The sequence below is a fragment of the Physella acuta genome, unplaced genomic scaffold (genome assembly GCF_028476545.2).
Source record: "Physella acuta isolate Inbredline_101_S28 unplaced genomic scaffold, ASM2847654v3 ptg001409l, whole genome shotgun sequence".
In the NCBI taxonomy this organism is placed as follows: domain Eukaryota; kingdom Metazoa; phylum Mollusca; class Gastropoda; family Physidae; genus Physella; species Physella acuta.
Genome location: NW_026732924.1, coordinates 49,964 through 70,316, shown reverse-complemented (window position 1 = coordinate 70,316; position 20,353 = coordinate 49,964). Strand labels below are relative to the sequence as shown.

Here is a 20,353-nt window from a genome sequence, read left to right as displayed (position 1 = left end):
TACCGTAGCTGCGGTTGGATTATATTTATTAGACACCACCCCACGCTCTTTTATATTTTTCCCTTTGTTTTTAAACCACTGTGAAAGCCGAGTCCTCTTTCTCCTACAATTAAAATAAACAAAGATGAACAAACGTTCAAACCACTTCCATCACTTATTTCCCTTTTTTAAATAGTCAAAAAGGGGTGCTCATAAGCTCCTTTTAAAAGATTAATAAAATTGTACTACACAAATTTAAAAAAAAAAACAATTACTTCTCTTAATTATTTTTTTATAAAGTACTTACTAAAGAATAACATTGTATAAAAAGGAAATGTATTTAAAATTAATAATATAAATAAAAAAAAAACATAAAAATAAACATAACACGAAACACCATTATTTATACAAAGCTTTCATGTTTTATATTTTTTTGACAAACAAAAGGCTAATTGTTTAGAAAAAGGTCCTACAGCAAAGAGAAAATAATAAACTGATTTTCAAAAAAAAAAAAATAAAAAATAAAAAATAAATAAATAAAAAAAAATATTTAGAATCGGGATAAGGGTAAATCAGATAATTTACCTCTACATGACTTATCTTTGGCTCTAGTGACTAGTGAATCTTTTCCCTGGGCATAGAGTTGCTCATCATGATAACCACGAAGAGCCTCATTCTTGTGAGACGCTAACGATTGATATGGGAAAAGATCAACTGTCTGTCAGTGAAACAAAAACAGTCAGAATGTCAGGAATAATGATGATGAGCAGCTGATATAGTTTTCTGTCAGTGATTCTTTCATACTTCTTCCTCCCAGAGTTTCTTCCAGGCATCTCTTCGAGGGGGGGGGCGAACCTCCCCGAAAAAAATTACCCCCCCCCCCCCCCCCCGAACGAAATAAAATTTATATAATTTATATAGAAAATATATACTTTAAACAGTGTCCGCCCCACCCCCCCCCCCCGAAGAAAGTCTACCGACCCCCCCCCCCCCCCCCCGAAAATTTCAAGTGCCCCCCCCCCCCCCCCCCCGGAGAAAAAAGTCTGGAAGAAACACTGTTTACAAGGTGCTTGTTATGGTGAGCCTATAATTGAGTAATATAGTGCTGGTCCACTTCTATTCTAGCAAAGACGAATGTAGCCGTGCTTCGAACATTCCCAAAGTTAAGGCGACGACCTGAATTATTATACTCGGTTGAAGTTAAGAATATAAACCCCAACTTGGCTTTACGGACTTATTTAACAGTTTACTACATACATTTTTTGGTACCAAAATGTAGATCTAGACCTAACTGTGGGACACTGACAGTGGCGTAGCCAGGATCGTCTCAAGGGTGGGGGTTCCAATTTTTACCCGGGGACAAACTTTCGATTTGCACCCCCCAACTTTCGATTTGCACCTCCCCCCTCAAACTTTCGATTTGCACCCCCCCCCCTCAAACTTTCGATTTGCGCCCCTCCCTCAAACTTTCGATTTGCACCCCCCTCAAACTTTCTATGGGGGGATATGATCCCCCTAACCCCCCCCCCCCACCCCCCTGCCTACGCCACTGATCTTTTTCATCTTTAGCCTTTACAAATGGGTGTGTGAGTGGGTTGGGGTCGGTTTTTGCCATATTTGATAACTATATACATATAAATGGGGGGGAGGGTGCGTAAAATTGATAATTGGTCTCTGGCGCTGGAATAGGTCGCTACGCTCAGTAGATCTATAACTAAAATCTAGATCTATAACTTTACTTAAAGTTTAGCACTAGACTTATTGTCTTATAACTAGACTAGCTAGAAGGCGCGACATGCGACTTTTAACTTTTAAAGATTTAACTTTGGCCGGTCTATATTTTTCTCCTATCTTTAATATTTTGTCACTATAATACATCGTTATATAGTTTTATAAGTTTAATTCAAGTTAAAACTCTTGATAATTCCTTTCGTCTTAAAATCATTAATGTTCTCTTACAAATAGATTTATATAAAATCGAAACAGTAATTAAAATCTGATCAGCCCAGTTGCTATGCGATAGCTTGGGTTTGTCCTGATTCTAAGCGATAAAGTATTCAATGCGCATGCTAAAAGCAACAATCTTACCTCCATTTTTGTCATTGTTTACAGTCCAAATTGTAAATATTTAAAATATAATCCGAAGAAATTTAAAATATAATCGAATTCAATTTTATAAAATATACAGAAGGACAATTTTAGTAACATATTCTGTTAAATTTCAAAGAAAACAATCCATGTACTAATTAAAACGACCAGGTTAATTATATTCCGGCATTTTCTTTGAGATAACTCTGTGAGCCTGTCACCTCTACTGGCAGCAATGAACACTCACTGTGTGCTACAGTGTTACTACTGTTAGTTCAGTACTAGATTCTAGATCTACTACTTTCAGTACAATACAATAAGTGTTAAGTTATTGTCGATAACTGTGTGTGGTGGTGTGTCACTGATTTACTGACACTACTGACTGACTGAAGACAGAAAAATAAATAGGCTTATCATAGACATAGTCGTCATAGTCCCATCGAACAAGTCAAAATGAAAGTCTGAAAGTGAAAAAAGTACTCATAGAAGTACTAGATTCTAGATCTAGAAGTAGAATCTTTCTTTTGAATATCATTGTAAACGTAAAGTATAGTCTATAGATCTAGTTCTATTCTAAGCTAAGTCTAGGGCAAGACATTATTTCCATTATCGGACACTGGTATAAATCTTCTCCCTCATCTTTTCCCAAAGAGATGTCTGAAAGAAACACTATTAACTTATTAAGATTAGACAAATAAATTAGGTGGTATTGTTAGTGTCTATATTATCAATTACAGATGATGTCATTATTATTGTGTATTTTTTCAGCAATGGCTTCATTTTTTCTGTGTACTTTAGAACTATACATATTTGGTTCCATTTTGAAAACTTCCTATACTATGTTCCATGTAACGTCACAGTCTTTCACTATGCATCTTTTAAATTTCCTTGTGTTTTATCTAGAGTGTTACAGGCAAACAGAATAATGAAACTATAATAGTTCATAGGCCTAGCCCTAGATTTAGATAATTAGAATATAAGGCCCACAGCTCACACACTCCTTTGCTGTAAAACCTAAGCCAAAGAAGTATTTAGAATAGGCCTATAGATTTGTATAGAACACAAAGTGACAAAGATTTAAACTACTGAAGAAGTAATTAAATGTAAATATGCTGAGAAGTCAGACCTTTGAATACTAAATAGTAGTAGCGTGGCTGTATTTCTTTCATCAGTAAGCTGTGTAGTTTGTAGTCAATATAGAACATAGTGAAGTGTTTATTAACTAAAAAGTAATACTAATTACTGTAAATTGAAATAAAAAACAATTATGACTTTGCCTAATACATTAAAATATTCAATAATAAACTAAAAAAACAATTATTATCTACAAACATACTACTAAACTTTAATTATTTATTCCTCTTCTTCTTTCTTAATTGTAATAGTGGAAAGCATATCATCCAGCCCAAGTAAGTATTACGTGTCACCTTGTTATGCACCTTATCGCCCATTGACTCTGATTTCAGCCTACTTTTCTTCCTGGGTTTGCTTCCTTAGTCCTGGTTACTGGTAGTCCTAGAGTGTTTGCTGACTGCAGCAAATGAGCTTTATTTGCTCGGGGTTTAAACTCAGGTCTTTTGGAGTTTGCAATCATATGCTTTCCTGTCCTACCACACTGTCCCCAACCCAACCTTAATTAATAACTAGTCTATTACATTCTAATTACACCTATGGATTTTATGTACTGCATAAATATTACTGAGTTTAACTACAGCTGCTATTTGCTATTTAGGAAAAGATATGTAAAATAGAATAAAAAAACTTTATTTTGATATTAAATCAATGTATTAATTGAGACTTTAATTTGAATTTAGATTATCATACTCACATAAACCTGACAGACTAATCTGACATAAAGATCAGTACTTTGGGGAGAAAAGAACCACTTTAGTTTACTTTTCTGCTAAAGATTTTTATAAATAGCCAATGCTTTTATTTTTATTTTAGAAAATATACTCAGACGCTTTATAAGTGTGAAATTAATGGATTTATAACTTTTTGTGCTTTGGGAAATTCAAATGGAAACTTTATGCTGTGTTTTATCAAAGTGTTTCACAAAGAACTTACTGTCCAGACAAATTCATAACTGTGAAATGTGAGCTCTGACGTTGCAATGATGCAACTAAACACATCAAAGGTTAGAGAGTGAACACAATGGCTAGCAAGTACATCAGAAAACCAGTGGCGATTCCCTTAGAAATGTGAGTACCATTTTATTATTCTTACAACATAAGTACAGTGAATCAAAGTTCCTCTTTACACCTAGCGATTTATTTTGCAAGTAGAGTTCATATGTTTCTTGGCCTTGGCATATGAAGGGACAATGTGGTCAGCACTATCTTACAATATACCTGATGTCTATATCTACTGCAATTTTCTGTTTTAAATATTTTAACCTTTCACACTTATAAATACTTTCTAATTTGTAACTCATTCTTGTAGTACCATGTCCAATCTGTTTACAAAAAAGTCAGAATGGTTCCTACTTCCTCAGAAAGTGGACTAGACCCTAAACGGCTAGTCTATCATTTTCACTGGCATATTTTTACCTAGCAAAATCAGGAGATTTAGTTTTTGAATGTACTCTTCATAAAATGATTGATTTAAAAAACTGTGCATAGTTTAAATTAACATGATAAATTCTTACTCTTTTTATTTTTTAAATCTTCCTATCCATAAATCATGACACAAATATAACTATTGATGTTATTTTAGTGTTCATTAAATAAATAAGACTAGTAAGGTATAAGCCATTTATTTTTTTTTAATTTAATTATTTCAATTTACATTTGTAGATTACTTTAGCACAACCATTAGTGAATTGTGGGTTGATGGGGCAGTTTTAAAAATGAGATTTAATGCAGAACTTTCAAGTAACATTTTTCTCTTTTGCTATGCTATTGTAAAATTTACAGAAACGTTTTATAGAAACTATATTGTAACTGTGGTTATCATAAAGTTGTTCACACTAAAGTTTTTGTAGTTCAGTGTTATCCTTCAATTCCTTTAGTTGATTTCCGTCTAACTATTTATACATAGCACTACACATTATAGTCTTGGCTTCGTGTATAATATCACAATCTAATCCTTACTTAACTCTAACCCTGACCTCAACCATGTTATTAGGCACAGAAAAACAAACATTGATAAATAATGTATTATTCTGCCAGACTTGTTCTTTATTACTGTGAGTACCCAAAAATAGTTTTGATTTCATGGTTACTATATGTTTACTTTTACGAAAAAAGACAATGCTATCTTTCCTTTACATTGAATGAATTATCTCCCTGTAACTGTTGAGCTACGATCAACCAAAGCCATTAGAAAATCTCACCATTACTGTTATAATCCCCATAAATAGACTGCACGTGTTGACAGTGGCGTCACTAGGTCGGGTAACCCAGGGTGTCACCCCCTCCGACCATGACTGTTTGTATGATATACTAAAACTACAGGCAACTGGGTAGGCCGATCACTCTAATACCTCATTGTGTCTACTGTGTCTGATGGTATATGTAAATTTAATAAGCTATTGAACGAACTGAAAAAAGCAGATTTGCTCGTTAAAATAAATTAAATATATTTTTTGTGTCACCCTACCCCTCTTTCCATCCACCCGCCCCCCCCCCCCACCCCCACCTTGTGACGTTAATAACCCGACCTTAAGTTGTCTGCACATGAATAGATGTATGTTTTGTGAACCGCTGTTAAAGACCTTTTGTCTTTACTGCGTAATGTCTTGTGGCGGAAGGACGTGAGTTATCACACATGGGACGTGACAACACAACTGTCAACAGGGTGGCTGGGGTGGTGTGGGTAGTGTATTGTAGGCCTATAGCAGGATCAGCTTGACTCTTTCTCAGCAGCAAAGTCAAGCTTTCGTGGTTTTTATGCGGGGTATGGGGGGGATGAGAGAAGAAGTGCCCCCATTTTCTCGAAGCACCATTTCCATCGTACGAAATAGAAAACATAGTTTATATAGAAAATACATAGACTTCTTTAACCACTATCCGCCCTCCGGAAATTTCAGTTGTTCCTCTCTCCCCCCCCCCCCCCACCCCTCCCAGAGAAACATAGATCTATACATTCTTAGTTTCACTTACATTTCACGCCAAAACAATTAGCCATTTTTCTAAGTCCAACACAGCCTTGACAATAACCTGTACCTAACCCTGCATGTAACATCGGTATCGACACAATTTTAAAAAAAAATCGATACTGTTCTAAATTGTACTCAAATTTTTAAAATTACCATTCTTAAAAAAAAAATATCAAAATCTTTAATTTAGCTATCGTGATTATCTTTTTATGTGTGAAATTATTCATGATGATGGCAGTTGCCTTTTGGCCTGGGTAATAAGCATTTCTTGCACGATTATTTCGGATTACGGTCGTATGAGAGTGAGAGATAGAGACAGCATTAAGTCTAGAATTCCACTCCAGGAGGTCCAAGCATCTACCCGGCTCTGATGGGCTCTTGAATCAATTTACCCTGGTCATGTACCCTGGTTAAAGAAACAGAGACACTCTGCTTCATCTGCCTTTGCAAAGCCAACGTTTATCATGACAAAGTTCCGTTATCTTGAATAAACAACGACACAATTTTTAGTCACCATTTTTACGTTCTAGATTTGAACTTATCAAATCTAATCAAAACCCACATCAAAGACCATAGACAGTTGCAAAATGGAGACACCCGAAATAAGTTTTCGCGATGAGATGAAGATTTAAACCGACCGCAAACTTTTAGATACAAACTGTGGCGTAGCGAGGTCGGGTGTCACCCGGTGCGGTACTTAATGGTGTCACCCCCCCCCCCCCAGAGGCGTAGCGACTCTTCCCGGGGACAAACTTTCAATTTTCGATGTGCACACCCCCCTCGAACTTTCGATTTGCACCCCCCTTGAACTTTCAATTTGCGCCCCCCCCCCCCTCAAACTTTCGATTTGCACCCCCCTCAAATTTTTCTCTATATATTTTACTATTTTTTGCCTTGATGTCACCCCCCTAAATTGTGTCACCCGGTGCGGTCCGCACCCCCGCCCCCCCCCCCCTCGCTACGCCTCTGGATACAAAACACAGTGTAGCTCCACATTCGGAAAAAGTAGAGATGGATAGGCGAATGTCAAGGAAACCAGCAACAATTATTACCAGACAAGTCATAGCATGGAGACAAGAGAGAGAGCGAGACTCAAAAACACGGCATAGAAACATTGAAAATGACGAAATAATGGGGGGGGGGGGGGAGAGAAAATGGAAAATATAGCAAAGGACAGATAAGAAGGATACTATAAATGGACTATTTTCCACTGGAGTTAAAAATAAATGCAAAGAAAAAAAAAATATCAAGCTTTCGCAATTAAAATTTCACCCCAACCACCCGGACCACTTTGATTATCAAAAAACCTTTAAGCACTCTTCTCCAAAGTACATTATTTCTATCGACTTTTGTGTGTTTATTACTGCTTATTTACTTCAATTGCAATAAAAAACCCGAGTTCCACTAGTGCACATTTCCCTAGTTCTACTCAATGAACTTCTAGCTTTGGGACCTCTATGCTAATTTTTTGTTCTCAGCGGAAAAGCCAACAATGGAGGGACGTTGATAGGTTTATGTTCGTGCTTTGTTTTTGTCGTGTGGTATGGTCATAAATCGGCTCGATCGGGGCAGCGGTGGCGGGACGCTTGTCATTTAATCAATGTGCCAGTTAAACCTGGTCGGGACGCGACCAAACGCGGACATTCATTGGTGGGCCCCAAAGTTTTATGGTCCAAAAATAAATTTTTTATTGCCTGGGATTATTTTTATTTGATTTACTCCTCGAAATTTTTGTTTGAATAAAAATGGGATTTTAAACGAAGGTATCACTTTAAGAGTTTTCTGAAAACATGAATAGAAATATATAAAGTAAAAAAAAAAGATTAATTTTCTTCTAAACCCAGCTCTTATGGGTACCTAACTCACGTTATAGAAAGGATAGGCGGCTGGACATAGTGCTGACCACACTATCTCTTCATATGCCGAGGTCACAGAAACAGGTGAACTCTGCTTCACTCCCCCCATAGACAGTCAGGTTTGAAAAGGGAACCTTACGTTACCGTACAAACACACTGACTTAAACTCCATGTCACAGTACATTGCTTCATTTAAACCACCACCAGATGTACTGAAAAGAGTGGACAATTCACCATTAAAGTGTTTTCCTTAAAGGTCGTTGTAAATAATAAATAAGGGCGCTTCCTCCATTGTTTCTTTCAACACTGCGTACTATTTCTTTTAATACGACAGTAAGACGCTCTGTGATTGGAGGAAATACTCATGTAAAAGTTATATCCTTGTAACACGTTATTTGATTTCATAAAAAATAATTGAAACATTTGTTAAAATAGCAATTTATTTGGATATTGGGTAAAAAATTGAAAAACTATTAAAATCATAGAAAAACTTTTTGTGATTGGTTACAAAAAATATGATACTACTATTGAGAAACTTGAAATCATTGTTAAACTGTCTGTGATTGGATACAATAAACATGATACTTCTATACTGCAACCCGTCTAAATTTGATACAAACTATCATCTGACCGACACACACGAGCGACATGACCGGTGTTGTGTGTCCCCTGGCTTATTTGTGTAGGCCGTCAAGTGCTGGGTAACCCACAAGTTGATCCTCTAAACACCACTCTGCCAAACTCTAGGCTGGGCTTAACGGTCAAATTACAGGACGGGGGGGAGGGGGGGGGGACGGGGGGGGGGGACTGGGGAAAGCATTGAACGAATTTTGGGACAATGAAATATATCTAGTTCTATATGTGGAGGAGGTATGAACTGAAATAGGAATAATTTTCCTGCTCTGGCGTCGTATTACATCCCTTGTTGGTGAGTTATTGAGTGGGGAAGAGCTGATTTCATTCAGTCAAGGCAGTGTATGTGAATAGAAAAATTGACAATTGGTATGTGGTGATTACCAATTATGATACGTTTCCCTTCGTCGATTGGTAGTGTTGGTGTATCGTTAGTAGAGGGGGGGGGGAATAATGTTCGTATACAACTTAGTTCAAGGTAATGTTGGTATATAAATACGGACAGGGTAATGTTGGTATACAGTTATGGTGAGGGTGTTTGTATACAACTTAGGTTAGGGTAATGACATCATTCTATTTATTGAACTATGTTATGTTTATGTTGCTTCGTAACGGATTGGCTTCTACGAAAGAAAAAAAGATAGGCATTGTAGATTCATAAAAAAGGAACTATTGATTGAAACTTTTAAGAAAGACAGAAGCTAAGTATGTCATGGTTTTCTTAATGTTTCATTTCCCATCTGACAAAGAGAATTCTATTTTCACGCTACCTTGAGTGACGTGTTGAAGATTTCACCGACTCTCTCGTGGCTGAGTGTGGTTTTTCTGAACTGTAAGAAAAGTTCCGCTATAGATCGCCTGGAACTTCTCCACACAAAGAGTCAACTTGACATTTTGACGGGTATCGATCTAAACGGTATCGTTTCTGATTACTCGTCTGTATATCTTCTGAAAACACAGAGGTATCGGTCCTGAATTCTCTATGGTTTTGCTTCTTATTTCGCATAGGTATCGCTCCTAGCTATTTATTGGTATCGATTCTGATTACTTAATCGTATCGATTCCGATTACTTATTGGAATCGCTTCTAATAATTCAACGGTCTCGCTTCTGACTACTCAATGGTATCGATTCTGGCTATTCAGTGGTATCACTTCTGATAACACAATGGTATCGCTTCTGAGCATTAAGTGGTATCGATTAAGACTACTCGATACTCCGGCTTCTAACCACTCCTACCACGACATCCACCACCCAGTGGATTTGCTCCTGACTACCGCAGCCGTTGTTTGTTTACGTCAATGCCGGTTGTGTCTCCGGTTCCTTCAAACCACCCAGAACCTCCGGCTTCTCGATTGAGTTGTTCTGGTGAAAAAACTCGCCAATAGATTTCTATTTCCTACGTCTGGTTCTCATTAGGGCTGCCATGCCTTAGAATTAAATTCTATATACCCGGGTCTATGGACGGATGGAATTCAGGTAACGCTATACACGCGGTCTGAACGGACGGTTTTCAAAACAGTGCTGTTGTTGGCAAGATATGGGACGGCTCGTAATAAAAGAGCCGAGGAAGCGAATTTCGTATTGAGAGACGGGGGAAAAGTGCAAATCGGAGTCGCCGGTCGTGTTTGTTTGGTGTAGGTTGGCGTTCTGACTTGGTGCCAGAAACGGGCACTTGACGTCTGCTAGGGTAAGAAGAGCTGGGGGGTGGGGGTAGTTGAACATGGAGCCAGACTGTGGCTGTTATAACCAGAGCCAGTTTTATGTTACTCTGTGGACTTGTATCACGTCTATGGTACTGGTAGTTTCAGCTGTGTTGATATTCTAGATTTCGTTAGGATAACTGTAAACATAACCCTAATGGGTTGCTCCGAACGAGTTGGGTGTAATCAAAAATTTGAATGTGTTAGTGTTTATAACGAGTAGTGTTAATGCCGAGTGCACCATACAGTTGAGATACACTGCAATATGGTTGATTAAATAATTTCAATTAGTTCAACTTCTCTGTAGTGTGTTGTCGACTTTTGAGTCAACTCTATCTTCACAAATATTCGATTCCACATTCCTCACATCAATTATGTGACTTATAACATAGGTAAACCATTATATATATATATATATATATATATATATATATATATATATATATCATATGTATATCATATATATATCATATATATATATATATATATCATATATATATATCATATATATCATATATATATATATATATATATATATATATATATATATATATATATATATCATATGTATATCATATATCATATATATATATCATATATATATAATAATTATATATCATATTTATATATATTTATATATACACATATATATCATACATATACCATATATATATATATATATATATATATATATATATATATATATATATATATATATATATATACATATATATATATATATATATATATATATATATATATATATATATATATATATATCATATATATATATATATCTTGTTGTGTTATTGCCAATAGGTATATCGATCAGCTGACATATCGATTAGGTCACATATCGTCAGTCGCTCCTGTGACATGATTCCAATCACCTGGAGTTAGCATTGATTAGCTCCACAATTACGCCCGGTTCGCTAAGTGGAGATTTTTTCCTCCGTGCTCTTTAATCTGCTAATCCAATCTGGTTTTCCAGTAGTAATTATATAAAGCTCGACCAGTTCTCTGACTAGGTAGCTTGGCTCTGTGGATAGTTGTTTTTGGATAGTTGTGTGTAGTGAATTGTGTGGGTTTCTGTAATAGTTATTACAGTAAGATATCGCTGCCATGCCTATGTGTTTCTGTGATGTTATGCAGTGAAAAGCTTTAATTAATGATTTGGTAAATTATATACACAGTAGGTTAATTACACCAAAAATGTAGAAACAAAAAAAGACGTGAGTAATTATTTATACAGAATTAATTAATTGTTCCGTAATTTCTAATTAGCCGAAACTGGCACTGTTTGAAGTAAGATTTTTTAATTGATCTAAGCTGACAATCACGTTTTAAATCGAGCAACCATTTTGTTAACGATGACGAGATTTATAACAAAAATAAAACATGCTACTTAAAAGTTCTAGATTTTAGATACATCGCTGTAGTTAACAATAAACAATTGAAAAACCTAGTGCTAAAAGTACTGAAGTCAGGTTTTTGTGAAAATGAAACAAAGCAATGGTAGTTATTCCTCTAGTATGACTTGATATTATCCTTATGTACTATATTGATAGTGAACTATTTATATAAGTGCCTCAAATAAACGAAGAAATAAAAACGGTGTGTCTTATTACCAATTTAATTTTGTAAACTCATTTATCTCAAAATGTTATAGTAGTACCTAAGGTCTTCAAATTCTTCTTAACTAACGGTTTGATCGCATCCCATCATTAGATTGTTGTTAGATGTTTGCTGTTCTATATGTGTCAACAATATATATATATATATATATATATATATATATATATATATATATATATATATATATATATATATATATATATATATATATATATATATATATATATATAGGCATACATAAACTAATTAGTACCAGTGTGGCTAGCTTTGAAGTTAGTAGAATGAAATAAATATTCTATAACTAATATAACAACAACAAAAACAACAACTGAAAGATGTTGCAGTTTATCTTCTGTTGTGACTCGTCCATTGTTTTTCCCTCGGATAGAAGTGTTAATTCTTTAGTGCAGTCACTGTTGTAAACTCATCGAATCAGCGCTGCTAGCGTTGCAACATTCAGAGAATCAGCCGGACGATATTTGCGCTGGAAAAAAACAAAACATTCAGAGAGTATTTTGTGTGTGAAATCACCATGACAACTGCCATGCTTCAGCTCGAGGTCGTGGGTTCTAGCCCACGCACCTCCGTCTTGCAGAAGTTCAGTTACCTGGACCGGCAGGTACATACCCCAACTCGTCAGTTCATTCGTCTGCCAACAAGGTATGTGTCAACTAATTGTATATTTGTGTGCGATCTTCATCATTACTATTTTGGACAAGTGTATTTATTATTTAGTGATTTATTATTGTATATAATTAAATATATTATATGTAAATACTATAGATATATATGTATATAACTATTATCTCTTATATATTTATTTATGTTTACACATACATATAAATATTTCGTCTCTAAAACTGCCGATGCCCAACATTTCTGATCTTTGTTATGCAACTATCTATTGAGTTGTCTCCCTTAGGATCGCTGATATTTTTCATTGTTACTCCCCTTTGACAGATTTCTGTTTTATCGTAACTACTTCCTTGTGGTAGTAGGATTTTAATGCCTATGCGTTTTGAACCGGGGCACATAGCCTCCTTTACAATACTTTGAAAAATACAATTTTCTGTGTGTATATTTATAGAAATATATGTGTATACATATACATATGCATACATAAACGTGTACATAATATACCACATATATATGTATTTATTTATATATATTTGTATATATATATATATATATATATATATATATATATATATATATATATATATATATATATATATATATATATATATATATATATATATATATATATATATATATATATATACAAATATATCTATTAATATACACAGAAATATCCGTTCATGCACAGCGGTAGTTGATTGATATCTCACTATTGATGAGATCAACGTTGCGTGGTGCGCCCAATAATCCACAATCAATCATTAAACGTAATGCGCGAGCAAGTCAGCGGCTGATATCGGCCATGAACGACCAACCCACTGGGGCCGTGATAAGAGAATACCGGATCCTGGTTCAGGTCTACTTATGATCCATATCCAATCGATAGTTTGAAGAATATTCCCTACCGGATTCGGCTGGAGTGTGTTCTCGCGACGATTTGCTGTAAATTCTTGTACAGTGTATTGGGTTACTGGCGCGTGTAAGCTGTCGTAAGTGCCGCTGGTATGAAGAAAGCCCAGGCTTCTGGTTTCTGAAGCAAAGCGCTCTCAATGTAGAAATCTTATTTTTTTATTCGATTTCTTTGTAGCGTAAAATAACAAAAAAAAAACGTTTAGGATATCGCTAATTTGTCAGCCATCTTGGTTGACGTCATGAATCGAATCTGGAATAAATAAAACTTTTTAAAAACAAATAGTATTTTGGTCGGAATATTCGCTTTCTATGAAGCTTTTAAAAAGAACATTGATATGATTTTTGATTGCCTCTTGAGTTAATCTTCGGTCACGGTAGAGGTTGTGGCGTGCACTAAAAGACTACAAAGACCACGGGCTAATGTTGGATAGATTTTTTTGTGGCGCTGGGTTCACATGCTAGCAAGACAGTTTACTTTAGCGTGAAATTCGTTAACATGTGGGCATTGTCGTCTTGTACGGGACTTGAGCGATATTCAAGCTGATCTTCCAACATAAGAAAACTATGGTCATGTATGGGACGCCCTTAACTTGCCATAGCTCCCACCACTCTTCCCCCTCCCAATGAGATATGAAAGACAAACTCAGGAAATGTTTATCGTGTAAACTTCCTTCTTTAATAATACTATCAAAGGGCTAAACATTCACAGATTAGTCAGTTGTCTCTCACACTACTTTCTCTATAATGCCATGTATATATGTATATATATATATATATATATATATATATATATATATATATATATATATATATATATATATATATATATATATGACCATTGCGTCCAAGACCATTTGCTATGTTACGCCACTAATCCTGATTCATCTACTATGCGTGCTGTAACTGTATTGTGTGAACATGTTTTCCTTTTGTTTGTTGAAGCACAGACTCCTTTGTTTATATTTTTTATCGATATTTTGTTTTACCAGTAGGCTATTGTTACAAATGTTGATCTTTTTCTTCCGTCATCGAGTTTATTTTTTTTTTTTTTTTTTTGGGTTGGCCTAATTAAGGTTCCCCTATTCTACCTCCATCTTGTGGAGTGGTTTTTACTCGCCTCGTCCTCACGTGTATTCCATCCCTTCGCATCGATCCACTGACCCAGATACCACCGGCCAATCAAACGGCTCGATAGTTATGTTTATTCTACAAATATTTTGGTTGGTTTATTAGCCGTTGCCAAGGACGCGGTGCCTCCAAAAACTCGGCGTGTTTTTGTAGAACTGTCCTGCATAACGTCCTCGAGTATTTGTTCAAAAATGTCCACGGTTAAAACTGGGGTTTTATGAGACCTAACCAGAATAGTGCGTCTCTTCTCTGGGACTAGCTTTCAATAAGGCCTTGACAGTGGCTAATGAGGCGTTTTATTTTTTTATTTTTTTGCATCTGGTAGCTTAACTTTAAGGCCGTGAGTTAAATTGTTTGAGTGGATATTTTAATTTTGCCCACACGAATACCTTCTTTGAAACACATTAAGGTACTACTACAACCACTACTTGTTTCAAAATAATTATTTGGCTTAATTGCAACAATTTCGATTTTGAAATATTTTGCTTGTATTTATATTATAAATGTTTCTTTTCAAACCATAAAAACCACACAAAAAAGTATCTTTACAAGTCAAACTTGAGTAGTTTCCAGTTACCTCCCTGCATTTTGATTTGATTCTTGCGACTTTCCGCAAACCATACATTTTCTAACGGTGCACTGGTTTGATAAACACGAACAAATAGTTCTATTTTATTTCTTGTAAGCTTCTGTTGACGTCTGCACGATTGTCTTGTAGTGTCTGGACACTGGTGTGAAGTTTAGTGCTGGTCAAGTCAAGTAAATGGAAAAAAGTTTAGTGCTGGTCAAGTCAAGTAAATGGAAAAAAAGTTTAGTGCTGGTCAAGTCAAGTAAATGGAAAAAAGTTTATTGCTGGTCAAGTCAAGTAAATGGAAAAAAGTTTAGTGCTGGTCAAGTCAAGTAAATGGAAAAAAGTTTAGTGCTGGTCAAGTCAAGTAAATGGACAAAAGTTTACTGCTGGTCAAGTCAAGTAAATGGACAAAAGTTTAGTGCTGGTCAAAGTCAAGTAAATGAACAAAAGTTTAGTACTGGTCAAGTTAAGTAAATGGACAAAAGTTTAGTGCTGGTCAAGTCAAGTAAATGGACAAAAGTTTAGTGCTGGTCAAGTCAAGTAAATGGACAAAAGTTTACTGCTGGTCACGTAAATGGACAAAAGTTTAGTGCTAGTCAAGTAAATGGACAAAAGTTTAGTGCTGGTCAAGTCAAGTAAATGGACAAAAGTTTACTGCTGGTCAAGTAAATGGACAAAAGTTTAGTGCTGGTCAAGTAAATGGACAAAAGTTTAATGCTGGTCAAGTAAATGGACAAAAGTTTAGTGCTGGTCAAGTCAAGTAAATGGACAAAAGTTTACTGCTGGTCAAGTAAATGGACAAAAGTTTAGTGCTGGTCAAGTAAATGGACAAAAGTTAAGTGCTAGTCAAGTCAAGTAAATGGACAAAAGTTTAGTGCTGGTCAAGTCAAGTAAATGGACAAAAGTTTACTGCTGGTCAAGTAAATGGACAAAAGTTTAGTGCTGGTCAAGTAAACGGACAAAAGTTTAGTGCTGGTCAAGTCAAGTAAATGGACAAACGTTTAGTGCTGGTCAAGTAAATGGACAAAAGTTTAGTGCTGGTCAAGTCAAGTAAATGGACAAAAGTTTAGTGCTGGTCAAGTAAATGGACAAAAGTTTAGTGCTGGTCAAGTAAACGGACAAAAGTTTAGTGCTGGTCAAGTCAAGTAAATGGACAAAAGTTTAGTGCTGGTCGGGTCTTGATAATGAATAAGAGTTTTAGTGCTTGTCAACTCAACTAAATGGCCAAGAGTTTTAGTGCTGGTCAAGTCCTTTAAATTGACACGAACGATTGCTGTTGCAATGACTTAAATAAACCAGTAGCGTCTTTGGTTAAAAAAAACTCTAGACCTTTTTTTTCTGAACGCCTGACCCAGCTCCCGCTCCCCCTCCCCCCCGTGTGGTTAGCTTTTGGATGACAGATCGATTGGACGCTGAATTAGATGATCTGATTGATACCAAAGTTCGATAGCAATTAATGCCTGACATTTGATTTCACCAGGGGCGGTAAGTGGTCAGGTGAAGGGAAGTAACTGGCCCGGGTTCACGGTGTATCTGGGCCAGCAGAAGATGCTGGATGGGGGAGCCGGACGTTTTCCCGAATGGACACTTGCCCGAATGCGACAAATGCCCGAATGGACACTTGCCCGAATGCGACAAATGCCCGAATGGACACTTGCCCGAATGCGACAAATGCCCTAATGCCACTTGCCCGAAGGCCGTTTGCCGGAAAAATTTTAATATTAAAAAATAAATAATATTACCAAATAGACAATCTTAATCAATTCAAGTTTGAAATTGTGATAATAAACACAATTCTAAGAATTAAAAAAAAATTGCTATAAAAAATCTTATTTTCTTTAATAAATATAAGATGATGTTGGCGGCGGTGACTCTACATTCTTTTGATGTAAGTTTTGAACACCTTGTTTAGCCGATTTGTTGCGGTGGTCATACAGCACCTATGACACGGTGTAGGCGGCGCGGCGTCTCGCAACATTGAACAGAGGCGCGTTTGTTTTATTTGTCTTGTTATGCTTAACTTGTGTGGTGATCATTTCACAAAGAACGAGGAGTGGTTTAAACGGCGTATTAAAAATCTAAAGGTAGTCAATTAACTTTTATGTCCATTTAAAACACCTTGTTTATACAGTGTATTGAAGCTGTTACTTAATAAAGAAAACAAAATTCATATTAAAATCCTGAGATAATCGAAAATGGTATTTTTGTGTTGTTTCGTTGATAGGAAAGAAAATATGTTTGTACACTTTTTATATAGTAAACACTCATTAATTAAGAATGTCTGCGTGTTAATATGTAACCATTATTTTATTCTTTTCTTTTTGTTTACATATGTAATCTTTATCAAAATTTCAAATTTAAATTGATTACGAATGATTATTCGGTAATATATAATGTTGACATTTTTCGGGCAAACGGCCTTCGGGCAAGTGTCCATTCGGGCATTTGTCGCATTCGGGCAAGTGTCCATTCGGGCATTTGTCGCATTCGGGCAACTTTCCATTCGGGCATTTGTCGCATTCGGGCAAGTGTCCATTCGGGCATTTGTCGCATTCGGGCAAGTGTCTATTCGGGAAATCGGCCTTCGGGCAAACGGCATTCGGGCAAGTGTCCATTCGGGCATTTGTCCCATTCAGGCAAGTGTCCATTCGGGCATTTGTCGCATTCGGGCAAGTGTCCATTCGGGCATTTGTCCCATTCAGGCAAGTGTCCATTCGGGCATTTGTCGCATTCGGGCAAGTGTCCATTCGGGAAATCGGCCTTCGGGCAAACGGCATTCGGGCAAGAGTCAATTCTGGCATTTGTCGTAGACCCGCTGGATGGTATCTGTTATCGATAACTGGCTTACATGTTTTCACCTGATGCCCTCCCCTTCTCTTTTGAGTGTGCCCCCCCCTCGCCCCCACCATTAGACAGCTCACGTGCTGTAACACGAGGAACGGTTACTTATTGACACGTGACGGCTTGGCATCTTGTCACGTGTTTGTCCAGAAACCAGCGCGTGTTGTAGAGCGGAGGGCAAGGTGCAGTACTCTAGGACGGTGGGCAAGGTGCGGTACTATAGGACGGAGGGCAAGGTGCAGTACTCTGGGACGGAGGGATTGTGGGAGTAGTTGGTTTGTCGGTCTGACTAAATACTTTGTCGGGCTGACTAAATACTTTGCTGGCCTAGCTAGCATCCCTGTACCCGCGCATGTCAGGCAAGCAGATCGTATACACCGACTAATGTGTGAGTTGACCCCTCACACCACCCACACCCACACACCACCCACACCAACTAGACCAATGTCCCTGTGTGTGAGTTGACCCACACACCCACACCACCCACACAAACTAGACCAATATCCCGTGAGTGAGTTGACCTCCACACCACCCACACACCACCCACACACCACCCACACAAACTAGACCAATATCCCGTGAGTGAGTTGACCTCCACACCACCCACACACCACCCACACACCACCCACACAAACTAGAGCAATGTCCCCATGTGTGAGTTGACCCCCACACATACCCCACACCATCCAAACCAACTAGACCAATGTCCCGTGTGTGAGTTGACCCCCCCCCCCACACACCACCCACACCAACAAGACCAATGTCCCTATGTGTGAGTTATCCCCACACCACCCACACACCACCCACACAAACTAGACTAATGTCCCGTGTGTGAGTTGACCCCCCCCCCCCCCACACACACCACCCACACCAACTAGACCAACGTCCCCATGTGTGAGTTGACACCCCCCCCCCCCCCACACGCACACCACCCACACCGACTGAGTTGACCCTCACATCAACTAGACCAACGTCCCCATGTGTGAGTTGACACCCCCCACACACACACACACCACCCACACCGACTGAGTTGACCCCCACACCAACGCCCCAAGTGTGAGCTGCATGTGGCAGTACCATCCACGACATACCTGCCCACTATCCTGGCTCCATGTGTGAGCTCCATGTGGCAGTACCATCCACGACATACCTGCCCACTATCCTGGCTCCATGTGTGAGCTCCATGTGGCAGTACCATCCACGACATACCTGCCCACTATCCTGGCTCCATGTGTGAGCTCCATGTGGCAGTACCATCCACGACATACCTGCCCACTATCCTGGCCTCATGTGTGAGCTCCATGTGGCAGTACCATCCACGACATACCTGCCCACTATCCTGGCTCCATGTGTGAGCTCCATGTGGCAGTACCATCCACGACATACCTGCCCACTATCCTGGCCTCATGTGTGAGCTCCATGTGGCAGTACCATCCACGACATACCTGCCCACTATCCTGGCTCCATGTGTGAGCTCCATGTGGCAGTACCATCCACGACATACCTGCCCACTATCCTGGCCTCATGTGTGAGCTCCATGTGGCAGTACCATCCACGACATACCTGCCCACTATCCTGGCTCCATGTGTGAGCTCCATGTGGCAGTACCATCCACGACATACCTGCCCACTATCCTGGCTCCATGTGTGAGCTCCATGTGGCAGTACCATCCACGACATACCTGCCCACTATCCTGGCCTCATGTGTGAGCTCCATGTGGCAGTACCATCCACGACATACCTGCCCACTATCCTGGCCTCATCGATTGATTGATTGGTTGTATCTGTGTGTTTATCGCTCTCCGCATCTGCCGTGGCGTACGACTATCACCGCTTTGTCACATCCCGCGCTCCTCTCGTCTGCTTCACTTCTTCACGTGGGTGTGGGCTATTGTTTTACGTCTGCTTCTAGCAGAATGCCGTCTGCTATTCTTATTGTACCAGTGTGAGTAAAGCTATAGGCTAGAACATCCTGGTTTTGTAAACAAAACAACTCATCCTGATGACGTCATAAAGGATGAATAATGTAAAAAAAAATCTATTCGTGTCTTCTCATTGGTTAGCTGTCACATCTTCATAGGCTGCCGTGTGACGTCAGAATCGCTCGTGGAGACATTCGAATTCGATGAGCATCACGTATGTTCGCGTGTGGATTACGTACGTGTTGATGTGACGTCACCACACTGTGCTATTCTGACGTCAATATTCCACTTTGTGTTGTTGTGAATGAAATCTATCGAGGTGTTTTCGCCATACAGCCTCTAGCTCCTA

General features: G+C 38.0%; 1 protein-coding gene across 5 annotated transcripts in view; it reads left to right on the top strand.

Moving 5' to 3' along the window:
* The first annotated feature begins 2,062 nt into the window (after positions 1-2,062).
* LOC131927491 (protein FAM149B1) overlaps positions 2,063-20,353 on the top strand; it is a 51,249-nt gene continuing 32,958 nt past the window's right edge. The window contains exons 1-2 of one of the 5 annotated variants that reach the window (XM_059283164.1): positions 2,063-2,099; positions 4,015-4,268. In XM_059283164.1, the coding sequence (XP_059139147.1) occupies positions 4,222-4,268 (47 nt within the window). In that variant the 5' untranslated portion in view covers positions 2,063-2,099; positions 4,015-4,221. Of the gene's footprint in view, positions 2,239-4,014; positions 4,269-12,270; positions 12,653-20,353 lie in introns of those variants that run through there. The other 4 variants (XM_059283165.1, XM_059283163.1, XM_059283166.1 and 1 more) reach the window with 4 other exon arrangements.